The sequence below is a fragment of the Chaetodon trifascialis genome, chromosome 7, assembly GCF_039877785.1.
Source record: "Chaetodon trifascialis isolate fChaTrf1 chromosome 7, fChaTrf1.hap1, whole genome shotgun sequence".
NCBI classification, from domain to species: Eukaryota; Metazoa; Chordata; class Actinopteri; order Chaetodontiformes; family Chaetodontidae; genus Chaetodon; species Chaetodon trifascialis.
The window spans coordinates 19,146,846-19,168,140 of record NC_092062.1 but is presented as its reverse complement, the minus strand read 5'-3'; the positions used below and the strand labels follow the sequence as shown (position 1 = coordinate 19,168,140).

General features: G+C 43.5%; 1 protein-coding gene across 1 annotated transcript; it reads left to right on the top strand.

Moving 5' to 3' along the window:
- The first annotated feature begins 329 nt into the window (after positions 1-329).
- Positions 330-19,919, top strand: mindy3 (MINDY lysine 48 deubiquitinase 3). Its single transcript, XM_070966585.1, has 16 exons — positions 330-467; positions 942-1,273; positions 1,579-1,658; positions 2,087-2,147; positions 2,239-2,451; positions 2,664-2,715; positions 4,246-4,360; positions 4,514-4,587; positions 4,677-4,756; positions 4,979-5,049; positions 5,878-5,958; positions 13,738-13,810; positions 15,886-15,958; positions 17,706-17,793; positions 18,646-18,717; positions 19,603-19,919. Exons 2-16 carry the CDS (start codon positions 1,183-1,185, stop codon positions 19,750-19,752), a joined length of 1,374 nt encoding a protein of 457 aa, XP_070822686.1. The 5' UTR covers positions 330-467; positions 942-1,182; the 3' UTR covers positions 19,753-19,919.
- The last annotated feature ends 1,376 nt before the right edge of the window (positions 19,920-21,295 follow it).

The window sequence follows — 21,295 nt, the reverse complement described above, 5'->3', positions numbered from 1 at the left end:
GAAAGAGATAATGGACACTACATTATCGATCGTGAAATAACCTCTTTTTACAGTGAAGGACAAAAACAGATCTCCCATAGTGTTAACCTTTACATTTTAAACATATGCCTCAACAATGAAGTAAGCATAAACGTCCATAAATGAAATTTCCATTTTTCAGGGTGCTGATTCCTTTAGGCGGGCCTTAACTGAATTGAACGGTTCTGTCTGTGGGCGGGTGCTCATATTGATTGACATGCCTATAGACCATTGCCATTACGCGTTTAAACTGTACCCCTAGACGTATGTGGAACTGTCTGGGTGTTAACCAATGGGCAGTCACGTCAAATGTACGCTAGTTTTTTTTTTCTTTTTTCTTTTTACAAGTCTCTTGTAAATAAACGAATGACAGAGACGCTGTTGATAGTGGAATTGCTACAAAAAATATCCAATAAATACGGAATCAAATTACTCGACTGTCTATTAAGGTAATTAAGCTTTAATAGTATCTAACTAATGACAAACAGCGTGAATTCATACAACTACAGACATCGTTGTAGCCTGAGAAGTAATTGAATGACAAAGCAATGAAAGATTAGCTGCTAGTAGTTAAGCTAATGCTAACTGCTGACATAACCAAGCCAATTCAGCTCTTTAAACCCACTGCTGGCAGTTATTTGACAACAGTGTAACAAGATAGCAAAACCGCACAGCAATAGCTAACCGTTATCCTCGTGTCAGTACTTTTTTTTTAGTAATCATCCGTTGTAACTAGCTGACGTTAATGGTTAGCTTGCTCACATATTAGTAAAACCAGCGAGTGTATAGCATAACACCGAAGTATGAACTAGCTATATCGCGCCATCGTCGCTTTCTAGGTGCATTTAAGTTATCTGTGCTAAGAATCATGCTCTCTTATATGAAGTCACTTTAGCATATGTTTCTATCCCATTACGCCGCAGGCTGTTGTGGCTACGTTGATGTCAGTCCCAACTGCCAGTTTGCTGTCAGCGTCTAGAGTCAAACTGTATCGTGCCACTCGGGTAGCTTGTGGCCAATGCCACAGGCTCGACCTGCCGAGAGAAGTGGACTGTCAACCTCGAGAAGAGCAGGCAAGTTGGACTCGACAGAGCTGTCCTGTCCCCTCGTGGCTGTTGGACTGAAGAAGGAGTGCCTGTAGATTGAGCATCAGTAAAAGCTGGCATGTCGGAGTTAAATAAAGACGTGGTGGATTTGGTTTGGGGGAGACCCTCCAGTGGAGTGTCTGCCTCCATATTCCGAAGATGGACCCAAGGTAACAATGCTGTGTCTTAGTATGATGATATGAATGGAAGTGGTTTTTCAGAACAGCAAAGCCTTAATATTTCACTCAAAAACAGCAGTGGAGAGCAAAGTGTGTCCAGGGTTGTAATTCCATCAAAAAGGTAAACAACATTGTTTGGTCATCCTCTTTAACTGAAAGTCAGATAAGCAGTTAAATACCCTGCTGCTGTGCATGTAGTGCTGTGAATACTGTATATAATCATTCCTGCTCTGGAGTTTAGCCTGAATTTGCTCTGTGGTCTGCTTTGTTGACACAAGATTGTATCTTCATCACAGGATTTGTTTTTTGTGAGAATGAGCACACGGCACTGGAGCAGTTTGAAGGAGGGCCGTGTGCTGTCATCGCACCTGTCCAGGTATGGTCTAGTTCTGCCTTGTAGTACTGTAAGGGCCCAGTCTCAGTGTCCAGCAGATTGCCAAAGTCCTGACTCCTGACAGACCTCCTGCATTCTCACGGGCTGGAAATACTTAAAATTGTATTGTGAAGAATAGGAAATTTAGTCTGCAGCATTGCACTCTTTCAGAATCTACACCTTTTACAAGTTTACCCTTTAACAGTGAGGCAGTTTTACACACAGCTTGGGATGTGCATCAGTCTGTTAGTCTTATAAATATATGCATTGTTTCCAATGCTTAATTCGCAATAAATCGTTGATCATATATTAAACAATTATGTAAAAAAAAAAGTTTGTGAAGGTGGATCATGGACAAACAATACATAGCAAGTGTAGCACATAGAATATTTTCTTGCAAATTTGGATACTGAGTTTGTGTTTCTTTGCAGGCTTTCCTTCTAAAGAACATTCTCTTCAGCAGAGAAAGTTCCGGCTGGAGACAGATGTCAGGTAGATTGTACACAAAAAATAGTTTTTGCTCTTGTTTTATATAGTTAAATGTCTTCTAAAGTCATGCATGTTTTATGCTCGTGTCTGTTAGAGGAGGAACAGAAAACAGCACTGTGTTCCACTCTGAGTGAAATCTTGGAGTCCGCCTGCTCCAGCCCCTCCACAGGGTTCTGCCTTGTGTCCTGGGCCAAGGGACAGAGCCCACATGCTAGCACACATACAAACACACAGACACAGTCACAATCGCAAACACAGGACATGCCAGAGCCAGAGAGCAGCCAGCCGCAACAGGAACAACAACCCAGTGAGTCCTGCGTCTGTCAGATTCCCACTTGAGATGCACGTTCAGTATAATGATGCACAAACATATGAATGCTCACTTGTTCACCCAAGTCCAGGCTTTACTGTTAATCACAAAATAGTAACTAGTAACTTTTAATGACTAACTGTTTGAAAGTGTGGAGTTTCCCTGTCGTGCTCTGATACTACAGTGTTTGTGTGTTTTCTTGTGCTTAGCTGCTTTGGCTGCTGAGGATCTTGGCTTTGAGCGATTTCACAGTGTTCTCCAGTAAGTGACACTTAATATTCTCATCGCACCTACCTCCTTGCATCATATGCTCATGACTGTCTCCTGTTGTCTCAATGCAGGTAATCTTGACATTAATAATACTGCAAGTTTCTTCAGAGATCTCACAAATTCTTGCTTGACAAAAGCCAATATGCAGTAGTGGGATAGAGAAGTACATATTTATTAGATGATAGACCCCATTTAAACCTGGTATTAAAATATGATCTATATCCAGACACACAATCCAGATAAGGTAAAATGCCTGTTAATGCAAGATGTAAATGCATCGGGATTGGAATGTGATCGGATGTGGAAGTAGTGTGGCTCACGTTGTGTTTGGACTTAGGTAGGTGTAAACATAGTCCATACAATGTGATTGCAACTGTACTCAACCAGGCATTGATACAAATACACACCTCTGACGACTGATTAAACATCTATTCTTGCCATGTAAGTGCCCAAAGATGCACTGTTCAACACAACTGTTTGAAAAATGAAATCAATACAGATGGGAAATGAATGATACACATCAGGAAATAAGGTGTGTGTGCAACTGTTTAAGTTGCGGTCATCTGTGCATCTGAGCTGCTGCTAATGTGGCATATAATTTATCTAGTCAGTAGTAGAGTCAGAGTAGCTTACTCAGTGCTGCCAGGACAAACTGACACGATATTTTTTATTTACAGACTGTTTTACATTTGATGATTTTAAAAAAGGGGACAATAATTAAGAATTAGTTAAAGTTAATGCATTTTCTCCTAATTCAACATCTCATAAAACTCACATTTTTTAACGGAGTCTGGGACTAATTTCCTGCCATGTCAGATGTCTCACATGCAGGTTTTGATCTGGAGGACAGATCAGATTTTTCAGTGAGGATATCGAGAATGCATGAAAATACCAGGTGCAAAGCAAGGGCAAGACCTAATCGTTAATTATCCAGATATCAGGATACAGATCCCGTTTTAATGCCAGGTGTAAATGGAGTGCTAGTATCAGCAAAGGGATGGTATTTGATTCATCTAGTCTGCACGAATTGACTTTCGCATTGAATTAGCTATTTCACTCCACTCACAAGTCGACGACTCAGCACTTTCACTGATTGCCTAATAAAAAAAAAAAAATCTACCTCTCACTACCTTTCTTACACACATACAGTCTGTCACACATGCACAGACTAAATGAATGCAAGGCTTGCCAGATGAATAATGAAATTTCATCACACAGCATAGTGGCAGCTAAAACCACAGTCAGCAAAAAGCTGTGCTGACTCACAGTGAAGAATTGCATGCTGAACTAAGACAAATCCACCCGCAAGCTTTGCAAGGTGCAGCAAAAGAGGGTAGTGGCAAGCTCAGATTTTTCTCTGATGCAGTTTATTGATTTCTGCCTTATTGTGAAAATTATCTTAACCAAATTGGCACAACAGATGCGATTAATACATCAATCTCCTCAATCCTAAAATCCAACAATTCTTTGGTGTTTTGAGTGTTTCATTAATCAACTTGATGTTTGTTGCCCTTCCTGCAGTAAGCGGACTGTAATGTCAGTGTCTGGTCTCAGAGAGGAGGTGCTGTCTCTCTACCACACCTGGAGGGGGAGCTGTGGAGTCTTGCTTTTTCTCTACTCTGTCATCCTTACCAAGGTAAAGGAAAGAAATAAGTAGATAAAGATATTAGATACTGATTGGAAATGATGACATTTAGTCATTGTGGTTGGTCATTTGAAATCACTGGATCAAAGTTAGAAGACGCTAAAATTAAATACTAAATTGTCTCTTTTGGTCCTCTCCGTACAGGGCATAGAGAATATAAGAAATGAGATCCAGGACACAATGGAGCCTCTCATAGACCCTGTGCATGGCCATGGCAGGTAAAAAAGTAAAAGGAAAAATAATAAAGAGTACAGCATATGTTACGTTGTCTAAGAAACTCTTGACATCTCCTATCTTATCTTTTCAGTCAGAGCCTGGTGAACCTCCTGGTAACTGGCCACGCTGTCTCTAATGTCTGGGATGGAGATAGGGAGTGCTCTGGCATGAGTAAGACTTGCATTAAATTACTGCATTCACACACAAACAACAAACACATGCACACAGACTACACTCACAGAACTCAGTGTTGTGGCCCCAGAAAGCCACAACCACCAGAGGGCAATAATTCATATATCCCACAGCAATTCACAAAAAGGCACAAATTCATACCAGTTTGATATAATTTAACAAATCCTCATGTTGCTGCTCTTTTTCCCCCCCATCTTGTAGAACTGCATGGTATTCATAAACAGGCGTCAGTTGGCTTCCTCACGCTTATGGAATCACTGCGCTACTGCAAGGTACGGACACATACAGGTTCCCACAACAAACTGCTAGTCTAATATTTCTTCATGGCAAATATGCAGAGGATTTGGGATTTTTTTGACAAACACTCACTGTGAATTGAGATGGACAGCCACTGTATACAGTAAGATGAGAGAGTGCTAGGAAGACAAATAAACGCACAAATACTTGTGACTGTGAGATGTGGGACATATCCAATATGTGAGCACAAACCACAGTGAGAGCTCCCGTGTGAAAATATGTGTTTGGAAGGAACAGTCCCAACAGACTAACTGTAAACTCCCAACTCTCTCTCTCTCTGCCTACACTTTTATTTTCTGCCTCACATGTACCGAAACACACTTTCACTAAAAATAAATCACAAAAGAGGTTTATAAGTACATATGACGTGACACATTTTAGTCTTGGAAAACAGGAATCTTGGTTATTTATTTATCATTACCTATTTACAGAGTTCATGTCTCACCCCGGCTTTTTTTGGGCTTGCTTATGTTGGCAGAGTAAGCAGCCATAATAAGGTAATAACAAATAGATGGTTGCCAAAGTAACTAGAAGGCTGGTAAGAGAGAGTTAAGAGACCAACTCTTGTATGGAAATAAACTTCAAGTTGGATTTGATACCACAGTTCAGAAGAGCAAGTACTGTTAAGAGACAATGCAAGTGAAAATGAGGTGAATATTATGGACTAACACACTGTCATCTGTTACACATTCCTTTTGTGTTTGCGCGCGCGCACGTGTGTGTGTGTGTGTGTGTGTGTGTGTGTGTGTGTGTGTGTGTGTGTGTGTGTGTGTGTGTGTGTGTGTGTGTGTGTGTGTGTTCAGGTCGGGGCATTCCTCAAGTCTCCAAAGTTCCCTATTTGGATCCTTGGCAGTGAAACGCACCTCTCTGTCTTTTTCACCAAGGCAAGTTCATCGCGCTCGTCCATTAGCAACCAAACACATGTTTCACTCACACAGACACACGGTGCGTAACATAAGCCAGTCTCCTCAGCAGGTTAGAAAAACTAAAAAATGGAATGTGCTTAAAAGATTTAATATTGTGCAGGTCAGATATCAACATGGGGAAAAAAGAGAGGGAGAAGGGGAGGGGAGGGAAAAACGAGAGCTGGAGATAGTCATATATGGCCAGTGCTGTTTCTTGGCTTTCCACCTATCCAGCATTAAGAGAAAAAAACACACACAGCACACACAATCATTCATCTTCATGCTCTCTCTGTCTCACGCACACAAACACACACGATTTTAGTTTCTCAACCATCTGTGATCAACTAAACAATGTGTGGTTCATAATGTATGACCATGATGTAAACTGCTGAATTTGGACTCCAGCGAAAACCTCTATTTACAGTATACCTCTGTCTACCTTCACTGTCAGGCTAATTTCAACAATGGAGATCACACATTTTTCTGTCCTGGCACTTGTTGGAATTGTTTCCACTGCATCTCAAGAAATGTGAAGAACGCAGAAAATCAGACAAAACAGGAACTCTGTTTGAGAAATGATTTGATAAAGAATGAGATAACACGCTGTTGATTGACTGAAATGGAAATAAGGGTTGGAAAGGAGAAGTTAAGACATAAAAGGTAAGATTAAAAAAATAGTAAAAAGGCATGACACCTAGTCTAGTCTCCCTCATGTTTTTCTTGGTCATTTCTCTGCTTTAGTGCTCAACCACAGTTAGCACACATAGTTCTATCACTTGCCCTTTGTCTGCTTTGTTAGTTGTTGGGAATTTGGTTGTTGTTTACATGTCAGTATCACTAAACAAAAATTCCATGCCCACCTATTTTTTTTTTAGTAATTCCAGTGAAAGAGTGTAATGAATGACTACAGTCTGTGCTGCAGAATAAACCCTTGAGCCATCAGAGAGTAGTACATCCGAGTAGATAGCTTTTAGGTTACGGTCCAGGAAACAAAACTGGAACCAGATTCATGTGGTCAAAATGCAGGTAAAATTTCTAGACTTCCTAAAAAGGTTCCTGGGTTCCAGAAAAAAAGGATTAAGCTATCCTGGTCCTAGAGGAGCAACTCAAATACACACTGTGCATAAGTGTATGCACATATATACAAGGAATAGACTGCACACCGTAATTGGGGTCAACCCTGTAACTGAGCAAATCTTTGGCTGTTGCATAGAAGCATGAATCATCAGATCGCTACACTAGTGTGAATGTGTGCACATGCGCGCACACTCACCCAGTTGCACTCAAACAAGCATGTTTATCATCTCTATCCGTAACATGTAACATAAAACGCTGCTGTAACATGTGTAGTAAAGCCGGCAGTTTTGGTTGTAGCAAATCGATTCTCCCTGCTGTTAGGAAAATGGCACCAGAGAGGCAAAAAAAATCCCAGGCAATCATCTCCATCATAACGCCACACCCTTAACATACCATTGATTAAAAGCTCAGTTACATGCATTAAGCTCAAGCCTGCAAAGCGAGTAGATCATATGTTGGCTCAGTGATGACCCAAAGTCGTCATGCATGCACTGATGACTTACCAATTGCTACAACTCCCCTGGCACTGGTGACATGTTCACATACACACATGCACACACACATGCACAAACACAGTCTGACTCTTACACACACATTCCAGAGCACAGGGAACCTAATCCTGATTAGCATTAGTATGTGTGTGTGTGTGTATGTATGTGTGGCTTCAGGTGAATGGCTTCCTGTAGGGAACGTGATTCCAGAGTTCCCATCTGGATCCAGTTGTCCCACTGGAGACTTGGAGCACTTGAACAGACACACATACACATGCATGCACATGTACTGACGTACATGGCTGACGCCACACTGTGCCAGCTCTACAGCTTTGTGACCCTCCTTGAATCAGAGTCTACATGTAGAGCTAATTTGAAGCACACTGAGATTTCCCAGGCTTCGTGATACAAAAATACACTCTACCTGGTTATGTAGCTTTTAGTTCCAATATAGAGCCAACCCCACAAAAGCAGAAAACCTGATCCCTGCCTCTGATGTGTCAGCGGCTCCTGTCTGCCATTGGGGACGGGTGTGTATTCCCCCGAGTCGCTGTCAGTGTGTGACTGTGGCTTTCAGACCATCAGCTTAATAGCATTAGTTTTTATCTAATCTGCCTACACAAAGCCCATTTCACCATCTCTGATCCTTACCCACAACACCCCCCCACACTCTTTCTCTGTCCTCTGTTCTATTAATGTGTGTGTGCATGTGAGAAAGAGGCTGAGTGTATATAATGGCATGTAATGGGATCTGTTTTTGGACAAGAGTTTCTGAGACGCCAGAGGAAGGACAGAAAGGAAGAAAGACAGACAGAGAGTGAGGGAGAAGAGGGATGGGATGATGGATGAGATGTATCATGCAATATGTTTAAAAAGGATTCTTTCTTCCTTCCGTCCCGTCCCCCCCACTCGTCTTTGAAGTAACTATCCACTCCAGTGTACAGTTGGTCAGTTCCACAAGAAAAGGATTCCCCAGCGCACCTCAGCCAACCTCTTCAGATTATTGGTCCCTCATGGGAAGGAAAGAGGAAGAAAGGAAGGATGCACTTTAAAGAGTGGTGCCGTGGTCACTCAGGAAAGGGGGGAGTTGGTGCTCCTGTGACATTCCTCATCACTCTTTACTCTCCTCACTGAGTGATGAGGTTCACAGGCTGTGTCTCAGCTTCTCCAGGGAGTTAAATGTGCGTCTTGTGTGTGTGTGTATGTGTACAGTAGTCGGGTTCTGGGTCAGTGATTTACTAGGAGAGAGAGCAGCCGCTGTGGCGCTCTGTGTCCCTTAAGACTCCTGCTTCTGTCTGCACACACATGCAAAATGTCCTTCAAGGACTGGCAGGAAGCAGGAAATGAAAGCGTGCAGGCACACTTACTGTAGGTTAATTTCCATCAGTGAGACTTTATTCGCATAATTACAGTAAATTTATGGCAGTGCCAAAGGGGCTGTGCTAAATTGCTGAAAATCCTTATTATAATTTGTTATTAATTAATAATTTGATTCATTAATTATAAAATATTCTAAATTCAATCTTGATTGGCTCGTTTTTCCACCTTCATCCCGCTGCCTTCTTCAGTATTCCAGAAATAGAAATAATAATATAGAACATAATCACACTGATTTTCAAACCAGTAAACTGTAAACTAAAATTTATGACATTGCATTATCACATCAACACAATATGTCAGTGGTGCTTTAATAAATAAATATACTGAATTATGCCTGCTCCCCACAGTGTAGTGAAAGGTAGCTGGAATATTTTAAAACAGCGACAGGAGCTGAAGACTTCCCAGCCTTCTGTTGAAGAGGAGCACTTTCTGTTCTTAGTGTGATCAGGGGCCGCAGGCCACACACAAACACTAAGTAACAAAGCGGTGTACATTAACAGTCATTAATAATCTGTGGCAGGTCGGACCAAGGGCCATTGTAGGAGGATGAAAAGCTGTCTGTGTCAGTGTGTGTGTGTTGCATTATTTTCCCCTTTCCCCTGTGTGTCGTTCTGTGTTATAGGACCCATCATTACACCATATAATATCCTCCAGTGTCTCTTCTCTTCTCTGGTGAGACACATTCTTTCTCATCCAAGACCGCTTCCTAAATCATTATTTTGTCCTGTCTGTCACACCTGAAAATACACACACACACAACCATACAGTAGATACTGCGCGCACTCCTTATGTAGCAAGAGAGACAGGTTTTTCATTGTTTTCTGTACTCGTAATCACATGGGACACAGGCTAGTTAAGGTCAACAAAACAGACACACATAGACTCTGCATAACAAGCCCTCACACACAGACTCCCTCCTCAGTTTCCTCCTCAGCCTGTCATGTAGTGAGGTTGTTGCTGCCTGCTAGGAACAAGGCAGGGAGACACTGTCCGAGACCTCTGCTTTGTTGTCTCGAAACCGATCCCTTCAGACGCACTCTATGGCCACTCAGGGCCTCTCAGAACACACAATAGCCCTTTGGGTGGACTGGAGGGAAAGAAAGAGTAACTCAAGTAAAGTACTGTGCTTACCTGTCTTTCCTGAAGTACCTACCTGCATGAGGAGATAAAGGATGAAAGGGGGAAGGAAGAATAGAAGAAAAAGTCAACGGTGGGAGGGTAGGAAATACTCCAAAAGTGGAGTACCTACTTAGCACAGGAAAAGGCAAATGAAAAGGGGTAAAACTGGGAAAGAGAAAGGCCAAGAGAGGAAAAAGGCCTACAGGGGATGAGTTGTCAACTTAAGAGAGCCAACAGTGCAGATGGCTAGAGGTGAAGGTTTAAGCAGCGCTCAGTAGAACTTCCCAAAAAGACAAAAATGGTAAGGAAGTTACATGGTTATCAGCTAAACTTGGTAGGGTGGGATGCAGGAAATCTGGTCTAATGATTACAGAGGATCACACAGATACTGTGTAATGCGGACAGTACAGTCAGGTTTGATCTTGTGCTAGGGGACAAGATGTGTCAGTAGTCCTGATTTCACTGAAGAGACACATACACACTGTTGTTTCCACCAAGGCCTTTCTGGCCATTTAAAATTGTTGGCTTTTAAACAAAACATGCTTGATCTCAATACATGTATTCTGGTTCTGCTCAGAGCAAATAAATGTTCGCATCGCTCTGTATTTTTAAGTCCTTGGCCTGGTGTATGTGTGTGTCTGTGTGTTGCTCTTGCTTTGTTCCCGCATAGGGTAGCTTGTTGTTGCTCTGTTAAGGTTGCACTGTGGGGATTGGAATGTGCTCCTTGATTTCATAAGGCACGCTGACAAAGGACCTGGCATCAGTGCGAGTGAGTGTGCGCGTGTGTTATCGTGCTGTATTTCTGCGTGAACATGAATATTTGCACAGATTGAGAGGATGGGATACCAGCTTTTCTCCCCCAGTATAAGCAAACAAATTTTGGCAGCGGACAGGCCTGATTATTGCACAGATTCTCTCTCTTAACACAGACACACACACACTCACACACACTCACACTGAGACGCAGTGGGATCGAGAGGAAAGAGGCTGAGACACAAAAACGCACACTTACACACACCTTCCCTGTGGAGCGTGTTAGCTCCATGACATGTTTTCCAACTCAGCAGCATCTTCCTCAGGCCTCTAATAAAACACAGATCAAAGACAGGCAGGCGGACCTGTCATCACACACACACACACACACACACACACATCATATAATTGCTGCTGATTTTGTGTGTGTATGTGCCTGATCATGTGCTCGTGTGAGTCATTGTCTTTTCTATTATTTTCTATGCTTTCATCATTCTCTTGTGTAGACAAGCAACAACAGTATGTTTTGCTCTGTCTGATGACCACTTACAAGCATAAAGTGTTGACATCCCGTAACTGTGGTGTTACCAGGTGATTCGCACAGGCCGTGTCCATCCTGCTCTGGAAAATATTAAACCGTGTGCAACGAGCTGTGGTTCATGAGGAACACTTAAGATCGATTTAGCTTCTCATCACTTCGGGAAGAGATACGTGTTTTCTTAGTTGAGGTGTACTGTTTATAGGCACAATACGACTTACAGTTTTCCAAAACAGTTCATATTTCAAGACACATATTTCACTGTTAACCCTACATGTAGTGAGTTCATCTTCAGACTGCATTTCACCACTAAGGAACTTTTTCTTAGCACTTAGTCCTCCTGGGATAGCAAAATGACCCCTGTCCAACCCTGTAAGTGAGACACAGACATATCTAACTAATTACAAACGTACCGTCAGATTTATGGAGCCTGTAATGTTAACACATCAGGACCCGGCTGTACCTTGTGTGACAGAACAGTGTGTGAGCGTGTGTTTGTGCATGTTCTTCCTTGCATCTGAAGAGCCGGCAGCTGGGAGTCATCTCTTCTCGAACTGTCCCCCTGAACCTCTCTCCCCCCTGAACCTCCCTCCCTCTCCCCGAGTAAGCTCTGAATACAGTAATAAGTGGACCATGAAACCCTAGCAGCCTGCATGGATCTGAGGCTCAAGCTTTAATAAAGGCCAGCTAAAGGAGATGAGCAGGGTTCATTTGCTTTCCAAAAACACTGTGTGTTTGTCCAGCGCTTCGTTGTCATAAATACACTTCCTCCCTCTCTCACATGGAAGAGCAGTGAGAACCCTCCAACTCTCGCCTACGCACTTTGTGTGAGGGTGTGTGTCAACTAAGGCTCTTTTTATAGTATCTAATATCATCCTCTTTGAAAAATATCCATTCTGTCTCCTCTGAGCTTTTTTCTTTGTTCTTAAACTTCTCTTTTTCGATCCCTGTCAAAGTATCCTTGGGCGAGATACTGAACCCCAAATTGTTCCCAATGCTGTGCCGTCAGTGGGTGAGTGTGTGTGAATGAATAATGCTTGTAATGTGCTGGTGGCTTTGCCGCTGTAAGAATGTGTGTAAGTGGGTGAATGCAGACTTGTGTTGTAAAAGCACTTTTAGTGGTCTTTAGACTAGTGCTATATAAATACAGTCCATTTAGCATTTTAATATGGGAGCCTATGGGCTTTGACTTGCTTCTGGAGACAGCCTCAAGTGGCCGTTCAAGGAATTACAGTGTTTGGTACTTTTTGAGCCATAGAGATTGCCGTTTGATTTGGAGTGTTACGGGTTCAGTATGCTTAAAACAAACTTGGTATTTCAACATGTTGTCAAACTTCATCTGAAGGCAAAATTCAGGGCGAAAAGCCTGTCATCATATCCCTTTTCCGGCTGTGTCAAGCTGCCTCCCTGATTTCTCTCTAAGAGCTTTGCGTCTTCCACCTTTCTCAATGCAATTAATCTTGAAAATGAGGATGACTGTGTATGCTTTCAGACAGACTCTCCTCTGTAGCATTCGTGTTGTTGCGCATTTGAAAAGCGACCGAAGTAGGCGTGTGAAAAATGGAGAAAGGAGAACATGAGAGAGAGGTTCAAACCTTGCACACCTGGCAGAGGTGAAGCTTGTCAGATTCATTTCTGAAAGTTACAGTTCCCATTTAATCAGCATGTACATTGTTGGCCAGTCAAAAGGGGCATCACCCTCTTGTACGTGCGTACACACGCCCCTTCGTTTCTGATCTTGCTGCCAACCCTGCTGTTTCTAAACCTCACCAGCAAACAAATACTGTAGCGCTTGTTATAAATCACGAGCTGTATATGTAAGATTCGATTTCCTGATTGTGTGTTTGGAGTGAAAACAAGCAGTCTAACTTTATCAGCAGATCAGTTAATACCCCAATGGACTCCGGTGATTGCGCTGGCCCCTCAGATTGCACAGTCACACACACAAACACACATACGTGCACGATGTACATTTAGCATTGCATTGCGCACTGCTGCGGTGGTTGGTGCTGCACGTTGAACGCATGTCTTCACTGTAGTGAAGAGTGTTGCACATTAGTGCTGCTAAACCTTGTCAAGGACAATCCAAGTCTGTTAGTTGTTTGTAGATGTTGGTGGTTTGTGCTTCATGCCACTCTGTTCTAATGTTTCAACACTGACGCTGCCACATTCTTCCATAATGTGATCTAATTCTCCCTCTCCTCCTCGCTCTATCTGTTCACTGTCGTACTGCATCTCTCCCAGTCTCATCACTTTGATCTCTATGCGGTCACTTTTAGGTCAGGCCTCTTCATGTTGTCATGCACAGTTTCACACTTTATTCTCCTCTTTCTCCTCCTTTCTCTCTCTTTACATTCCTTCACATCGATCTGTTTCTCCTTACTGGCTGTCTCTGTGTAGGAGATGTCCCTGGTAGGTCCAGAGTCTCCATCAGAACAGGCGAGGAGGGTCTTCCAGTCATTTGATCCTGAAGGTAATGAACAACAACTGTGTGTATAATATGTGTTGTCCACATTATCATTATGTCACCAATGATTCACTCCCGCTCTTCACCCCCTGCACACATGTTTTTATAGACAGTCTTACTTTATTTGCTCTTTGCTCATTAGTATACCTGCTATATGAAAGTCCTGGCACACAGATGTACTTTAATTAATCCAAATTTTCACTCCATCGCAACTACAGTCACAGACAAGCAGAGCAAACAATATCCTGGCTTTGCTGTCTTTCTCTCCTCTTCTTCCTGGTTGAGCAGATGCATTTATAACCTCCACTGCCCCCCTCGCCTCTTATGTCTTGTTTCTTGTTTCCATTATTTTCTTCTGCCGGCAGAACGGGGGAATGTTTCCCTCCCTTCATCTCCACTGTTGTTGTTTAGGTTGGTGAGATCAGCTCCTTCAACAGCTGAGTCAACCATCCTGCTCCTTCCCTCTCCTCCTCTCTCTCTCCTAAACCTCCCTCCTTGTCACTGTAGGTGACTGGGGTAAAAGGTGAAGGGAAGGACACACCGATGATAGAAAGTTAAAGAGAAGACAGAATAAAAGATGAACCAAAAGCCGGAAGTCTGCAGCATCCGTTTGTGTAGCTGTGAGATTATAGTGTGGGATGTTTGTGTGTGTTCGTGAGCACTTAGAGACAAGAAAGAGTAGAAATTAAACATTTAGTCTTAACATCTGCTGTGCAATGTTTTCTTTCTGCTGTGGAGACAGGAGAGAGGAGGGAGAGACGCGGTGATGAGGAGTTCCACTCAAGACATGAGCATGTTCGCATCGCACGCTTATCCATGTCGCCGTATCCAAGACTGTTCAGCTTAACGCGTACATTCATAGTTATGCATCCTCATTGTGAAATGAGGTGTGCTGTTTTCTGTCACTATAAACAACATTATTCACTCTCTGGCTTGTAAGAGCGAGATGTTGATTTGTTGGGATCTATGTGTGCGTGTGTGTTTGGGTGTGTGTGGTACAATGCGGTTTCGTCTGCTACAGTAATTTCAACAACAAATATGTAGACTTAACTGTCTGTCTTTGTTTCTTTCCTTGTTCTTCATCTGTCTTTTCCTGTTGCACATTCTCACATCCACCACTGCTATTATCTGCCGGGGTATTCTGCAACCCATATGGCCTTTTCTCAGACACACACACCCTTTGCACACGCTTGTGCAAAGCCACACACAAATGCATGCAGAGGCTCGAGTTGTTGCATCCACAGGCATAAGTGCACATCTATGCACACATGTAAGGGGGATGTACTGTACATGACACGCATTCACATGCCATAGCCAGCAGCACAGTTGAGTGCTGTGTAAAAGGGCCATAAATCTGTCTGTGTCATATGCAGAGTCAACACAGCTCCCTGTGTTGTGGAAAAAGGGCGCCAGACGCTTTCACATGCACTACAGTGACTCACCAGACATGTACACTCTGTTACCCACACTCTCAGCATGTTCTTTAATATTTGAGGTTTGTCATTGTCCCTGTGTAGAGTGTGTGTGTGTGTGTGTGTGTGTGTGTGTGTGTGTGTGTGTGTGTGTGTGTGTGTGTGTGTGTGTGTGTTCCCTGGCTGTCAAACTGTCAGTTGTCGCACTGAGAGAATAACATCTGGCATTGAAAAGGCAAGATTGAGATGCTCGAGAGCGGACAGGCGGAGCGCTCGTCAGTTAATCTTCTTCACGGCGCACCAGGGGTTTGTGTGTGTATCTAAACAGGCCACACAGGCACATGTTTAAATGAAGCAAGCGCCCAGACACATGCAAATGCTCGTTTCGGGCAAAAACACATGTTCGTGTTTAAAGCGTCTCCTCTCAGGTAAAGCAATCATCACAGCCATGGAATGTAGGTCAGAGAGAAAGGACAAGGTGAGTGTGTTCTTCAGTTGTGTCTGATGAGTCCATTCCCCAGGGTCCGTGATGTAAATGCTGTTTGTGCCGCGTGTGGGTGAAGGCTTCCCCTAGTTTTTAACGAAAGCCTCTATTTTATGTTCTGTGCGGGGTCAGCCAGTGCGTCAGTCTCTCTTTATGTCTCTTTCTCTCTCCCCCTCTCTCTTCAGATAATGGCTTCATCCCAGAGTCTCTGCTGGAGGACGTGATGAAAGCCCTTGACCTTGTCTCAGAGCCCGAGTAGTAAGTGCTTGCACGTTCAAGGCTTTATGTTTGTATATGTGTATATTTCAGCTTGTGTGTGTGTGTGTGAGTGTGTGTGTGTGTGTGTGTGTGTGTGTGTGTGTGTGTGTGTGTGTGTGTGTGTGTGTGTGTGTGTGTGTGTGTGTGTGTGTGTGTGTGTGGCACCTGTAGAGCTTCTAAAGTTCTAACTCTTAAGTCACGGCCAGGCCAGGTCAGCAGCCCCATGCTCATGTTTCACTGCAGGGCTACTATAACTTAAGACCAGAGAGAGCCCACTATAAAAGCTCAGGAAGAAAGAAAGAACGAAGAAAGAAAGTCAGAAACAGGTTTAGAGGGAGATCATTAATGGCAGGAAGAAAGACTGAGAGAGGGAGGAAACGCTTTAAAGTGCCGCTTCAAACAGAAGCACGTTCTCATCTGAGGAACAGTCAGCCCTTACGCTGCGGCCGTGGGCCTGGCCAAGTAACTGGACCACTGATCTGCTCTGCAGACCCCCAGATGGGCGATACATCACAACACAACACGGCAAACTGGGGAGAGACTCCCAGTGCAAACGGGCGAGTCTCATTCCTTACCACACAACGAGAGGCTTATTGCAGGGATTCCACCATGTGAAAAAAGCCACATTTTTAGTGCTTGGGGATAAAAGTCTGAATAGGAGTATCTGTAGCAGAAGTACTAAATTACTGAATTGAAGACTTTGATTGCCGCAAACTGTTCTCAAGTTGCCTGTGCCTTAACATTTCCACATATCTTATGACCTATGACCATCAGCTGCTGTCATTTGTGGTAAACCAACTTTGTGGACCCTGTTCTCAGAAAAAGTCAGGATGCAGCCCCAAGGAATTGTAGGCTTTTGATCGTTTGCTTTGTAGTGTTTCAGAGAGGTACTCATACTCAGGATCTTGAAAATTCTGTTGAATTCTTGTTATCAAGAAAAACTATAAATTCACAGTGGATTGGAGACATTCAATAACTGTGTCATGCTCAGCGTATGTGTTTGCACGCACCATCTCCTCATGTGCAGTCCATTTTTAAATGGTGATGTCATATAGAGTCATGCATTGGATACAGTGCAAACCCACCATAAACAACTAATCCTCTGAATGCCCAACAGACAACCACTTGTTGATAAAAATGAGATATTTTATTGATCCCCGAGGAGACATTCTCCTTCCCTCACCTCCCTGCAAAGGGAGCAGAAGGCTGGCTATAGAGCAGCTCATCTGATAGATCTGCATCCTTTAGGAATTCAGCGTGTTGTTCAATGACACTTCAGCGGGGTCACCATCTGCTCTATATGCTGTCCTGCAGCGAGTGCTACTTGTAAAAATCAATATATGGAGAAACAATCATTGCCCTCCCTCTGTGTCTCAGTATAAACCTCGCTTCTCTCCCCACTGCCTTAAAAGGACAATCTGAGCTGATTTTTTTTATCATGGTGGAATAATGATAACACTGATCTAACACGTAGGAATGTCTGGAAAGAGGTATTATATTTAGTTGCACCGTGGTATTCATGAAAACATGCACACACTCACCAAAACATGCATCATCAAGTCCGCACTGAGAGATCTTTCATCCAGAAAGCATCACAGACTGTTGTTTTTTGACTGATCTTATGGCTCCTTCTACTCCCTCTATTTTTTGACCTGCGTGTTCTTTCTTTCTGTTTTCTCTGTCTGGATTTCTGGATCTGTTCACTTTTTATTTACGCCCTTTCCTATCTGTCTCTGTGCCATCTCAGTGTCAGTCTGGTAAAGACTAAACTGGATCCGGAGAGTTTGGGCATAATTCTTCTCGGCCCGTTCCTGTTGGAGTTTTTCCCTGATCAGGTATGTCTGTGTGTGCGTGCAGAGGTGGACTTCCACTTCAAATATACACACGTAATGCGACAAATACCTTCCACCAGCCATACAATCCATATCTCAGTTAAAACAGATGGACAGAATATCCATACATAATGTCTGGGTGACACTAATGTCTGTTTCCCAAGCATGTATAGAGTGCTGCTTTAGCAAATCAAAGATTTTGATGCCAAAAACATTCCTGTGGTGTCTCATGTGAAATGTATGCCTGTGTGTTCGCAGAGAAGCTTAGAAAAGAGCGGTAAAGACGCCTTTTATGAGGCAGAGCGAGCGAGGAAGACGGGAGAGGGAGAGATAGAGCGGAGCTGTGTTAAAGTGATCAGGGCTTTAGGGACTCGCCAGAGGAATGGCCCCCGAGCCGCAAAGAAATTATACTACCATTAGCCAACTGGACACACACACTCAGACACACGTGGGATTGAGGTGAGGGTTAGGGTTTCATATATAGGCATATAAACACGAGGAGCTGGACACGCTCTCAGACAATACACCCTATTAGCATTGTGCACCTTTAAGCCAAAGTCCACGCGAAGTGTTTTGGCTCAGTATCATTGTTTGACCGTTTTGTAGTGTGTTGGCTGCTCTCTGGTAATTGGAGTTTGGCTTTGCTTCAGTGCACAAACACACACACACTTAAATTTAGCACATGGGATTTAACATTAAGCTGTGGTTGCAGGCAGAGATGTGCCTGTTTGACTGTTCGGTACAAAAATGCTCTGCCTCTGTGGGTCGTCAGCTCCATCTCTGTTAGAACAGCTCGCCCAGAGACTCTCAAACAACATTGCATGTTTTTCACCCTGCTCCCCGCCTGTGTTTCAGGATTCAGGAATCCCAGAGTCGTTTCCCATCTACCACTACAATGGACTTAAACAGTCCAACCACAACGAGAGGGTAAGACACTCTGTCATATTCAGGTTTTTCATAGCAGCTGATGTTGGTGGTTCCTTTTAATATTGTCTGTCTCTCTGCCTATTACAACTCTTCTTTTCCTGTCATCATTCACACACACACACACACACACACACACACACACACACACACAGTTGGAGGCAGCCAGCCACTCCAGAATAAACAGTGGCTATTGCAAGCCTAATAGCCTGCCCATCCATCCAAAAACCCAGGCTTAGCCTCCTATTTCTCCAAGTCATTTCAACGTGGAGGCCACTGTCAGCAGCCAACTGTGATAGATGGTCAAACACAGGCCTATTAAGCAGGCTTAGTTTGATGGATGATTGTCAGTGGATGTAGCTGGTGGCTGTACAAAAACCTGTTACTCAGGAATATCACTTTCTTCATCTGTCAACTTTGTCCACTCTGTAAAGCAGCTTTCTTTCCATCTCGCCACCTGAAAATGTAGGAATGGCACCACATGTGTGCCTACACACACACACACACACACACACACACACACACACGCACACACGCACACACACACACACACACACACATATGCACATGGCAGCAAGGCGCCTATAAGGTTGCGATGGCAATTCCATTCCCATAGCTCCAGATGGGAATAACAGACATGCTGACAGCAGTCTCCTGTAGTTGACGTGTGCGTCTGCGTGCATGCATGTGTGTGGGTGTGTGTGTGTGCCCACTCTTATGAGTGTCTGTTGTGTCCTTGCATCCCACCCCTGATCCCTTCAGAGGAAGCATCTGAGAGGAGATTAATAGAGTTGAAGCCTGTCAAAGTTGGCACAAAGTGTTTAAACTTGTGTAGGTTAACTGTGTGTTGTCCTTTGTGTGTGTGCCTGCATGTGTGTGTGTTCTCAGGTGGAGTATGTGGAAGGGACAGCTTTGGTACTGGGTTTTGAGGACCCCATGGTTCGGACAGACGACACTCCAGTCAAGCGCTGCCTACAGACCAAGTGGCCCTACATCGAGCTACTGTGGACCACTGACCGCTCCCCGTCCATGAACTAGCACTGACACAGTGTGCGTGTCTGTGTATGTGGATGGACCACTACTTCTCCACATACACACACACACCCCTCCCTGGCTTCCTCTCTGCACACTGACCCCGAAAGGTCAGCAGATTACGACGACCGACACGTATATGACGACGGCGGCGAATGAGAGAAAAACACAAATGCACATGAGAGACTGAGAGAAATCCGTACATGGACTAAAAAGTCATGCCTGAAATCCATCCTGTCATTCTCACTCACACATTCCACACTAATGCAAACTCACCATTTACAGTTCATGCTATTGTCTGTTCACCATGGCTTGTAATTGACACGCAGGATGTTGACATGATTATTTAAAAAGAAAAAAAAAAAAAGTGAATGACTGTTTATTTTTACAGCTCTGCTCTGTGCCGACACCCCTGCTACAGTTAAGCAGTAGACAGCTAGACACTGTTTAGAGAGCAACGCTGGTTTGGTTGAGTGACTCGAGCGTGTCACCAAATCACTTTCTGAACCACGTGAACAGCCAGTCGACTGTGAAACACTACTGTTAATCCAGCTATAGGACTGTTCGAGGGAAAACCTACCAAAGCCTTCCACATATGAGAACACACACAGATTCACAAACACACACTATCACACCCACTTCACAGCGTTTACAGTGTAAAGGGACCAACCCAGTGATGGAGAGCTGGAGATCTGAACAGGTTTCTTCAGTGTTTTCACCAAGATGGAGCTGGTTTAGGTGCTTTGTGTGTGTATGTGTGTGTGTGCGCGCTTCATGCACCACACTCGGATGGTTGGCCAAGTGCTCATGTATTTATTATCACACTCTAATGTTCTGGAATAAACACTTTTTTTGTTCAAATGTCGGGTGGTTTAGTAGATTTAAAGTCATAGATGTCCTCCTCTGTGTTTTTCTGATAAATATCATGTCCTGACCCTGACGTCGGACAACCTCAGATTTCAGGATGTCCGGGGTCTGTCTGAATGCCCTCAACGCTAAATCACAGACTAACTTGTCTTTTGTGTCCCCAGAGACTCTAAAATCTGAAATTCACTAAATCTCCAGGACACTGATGGAGACTTAAGTACCTCTGTGTAAAAAGAAAATATCCCCCCTAAGACAGAAATATGCATGTTTGTTTGCTCATAATCATAATTTACCAAAAGAAGATAAATGAAAAATTGGCTTTTTATAAAGCATCCTAAAACAAGCATCATGACAAGTGGCAAGTGTTTGAGAAATTTCAGTTTATACCATTTAAGTATTGACTCTTGGCTCAGGACAAGACTCGGAGTCCTGGAGTTTGTGTGTGTAGAGATATCCTTCCTCCGGTATGCGTCTGTTCACAGGACTGTTGCAATGTTGGCTGGGTGTGTGTCTAATGGATTTGTCTAATGGAGAAAGGATGTGAGCCTAATCTGACACAACAATCTGCTTAACTCTCTTTATGAGTTTGTAAAGACAGAAGGGAACGTGGGCACTGTGTGTAGAATATAAAGCACTACTGTGCGTGTGCAATAATCAATCCAGAATGACCTGCAGTAAAAAC

What these genes read in the sequence shown, in the direction of transcription:
- mindy3 (XM_070966585.1), top strand. Translation starts at nt 1,183, where the DNA reads ATGTCGGAGTTAAATAAAGACGTGGTGGATTTGGTTTGGGGGAGACCC. An exon ending in TGGAGTTTTTCCCTGATCAG is followed by an intron (nt 17,794 to 18,645) that starts GTATGTCTGTGT and finishes CCTGTGTTTCAG; the next exon opens with GATTCAGGAATCCCAGAGTC. An exon ending in AGTCCAACCACAACGAGAGG is followed by an intron (nt 18,718 to 19,602) that starts GTAAGACACTCT and finishes GTGTGTTCTCAG; the next exon opens with GTGGAGTATGTGGAAGGGAC.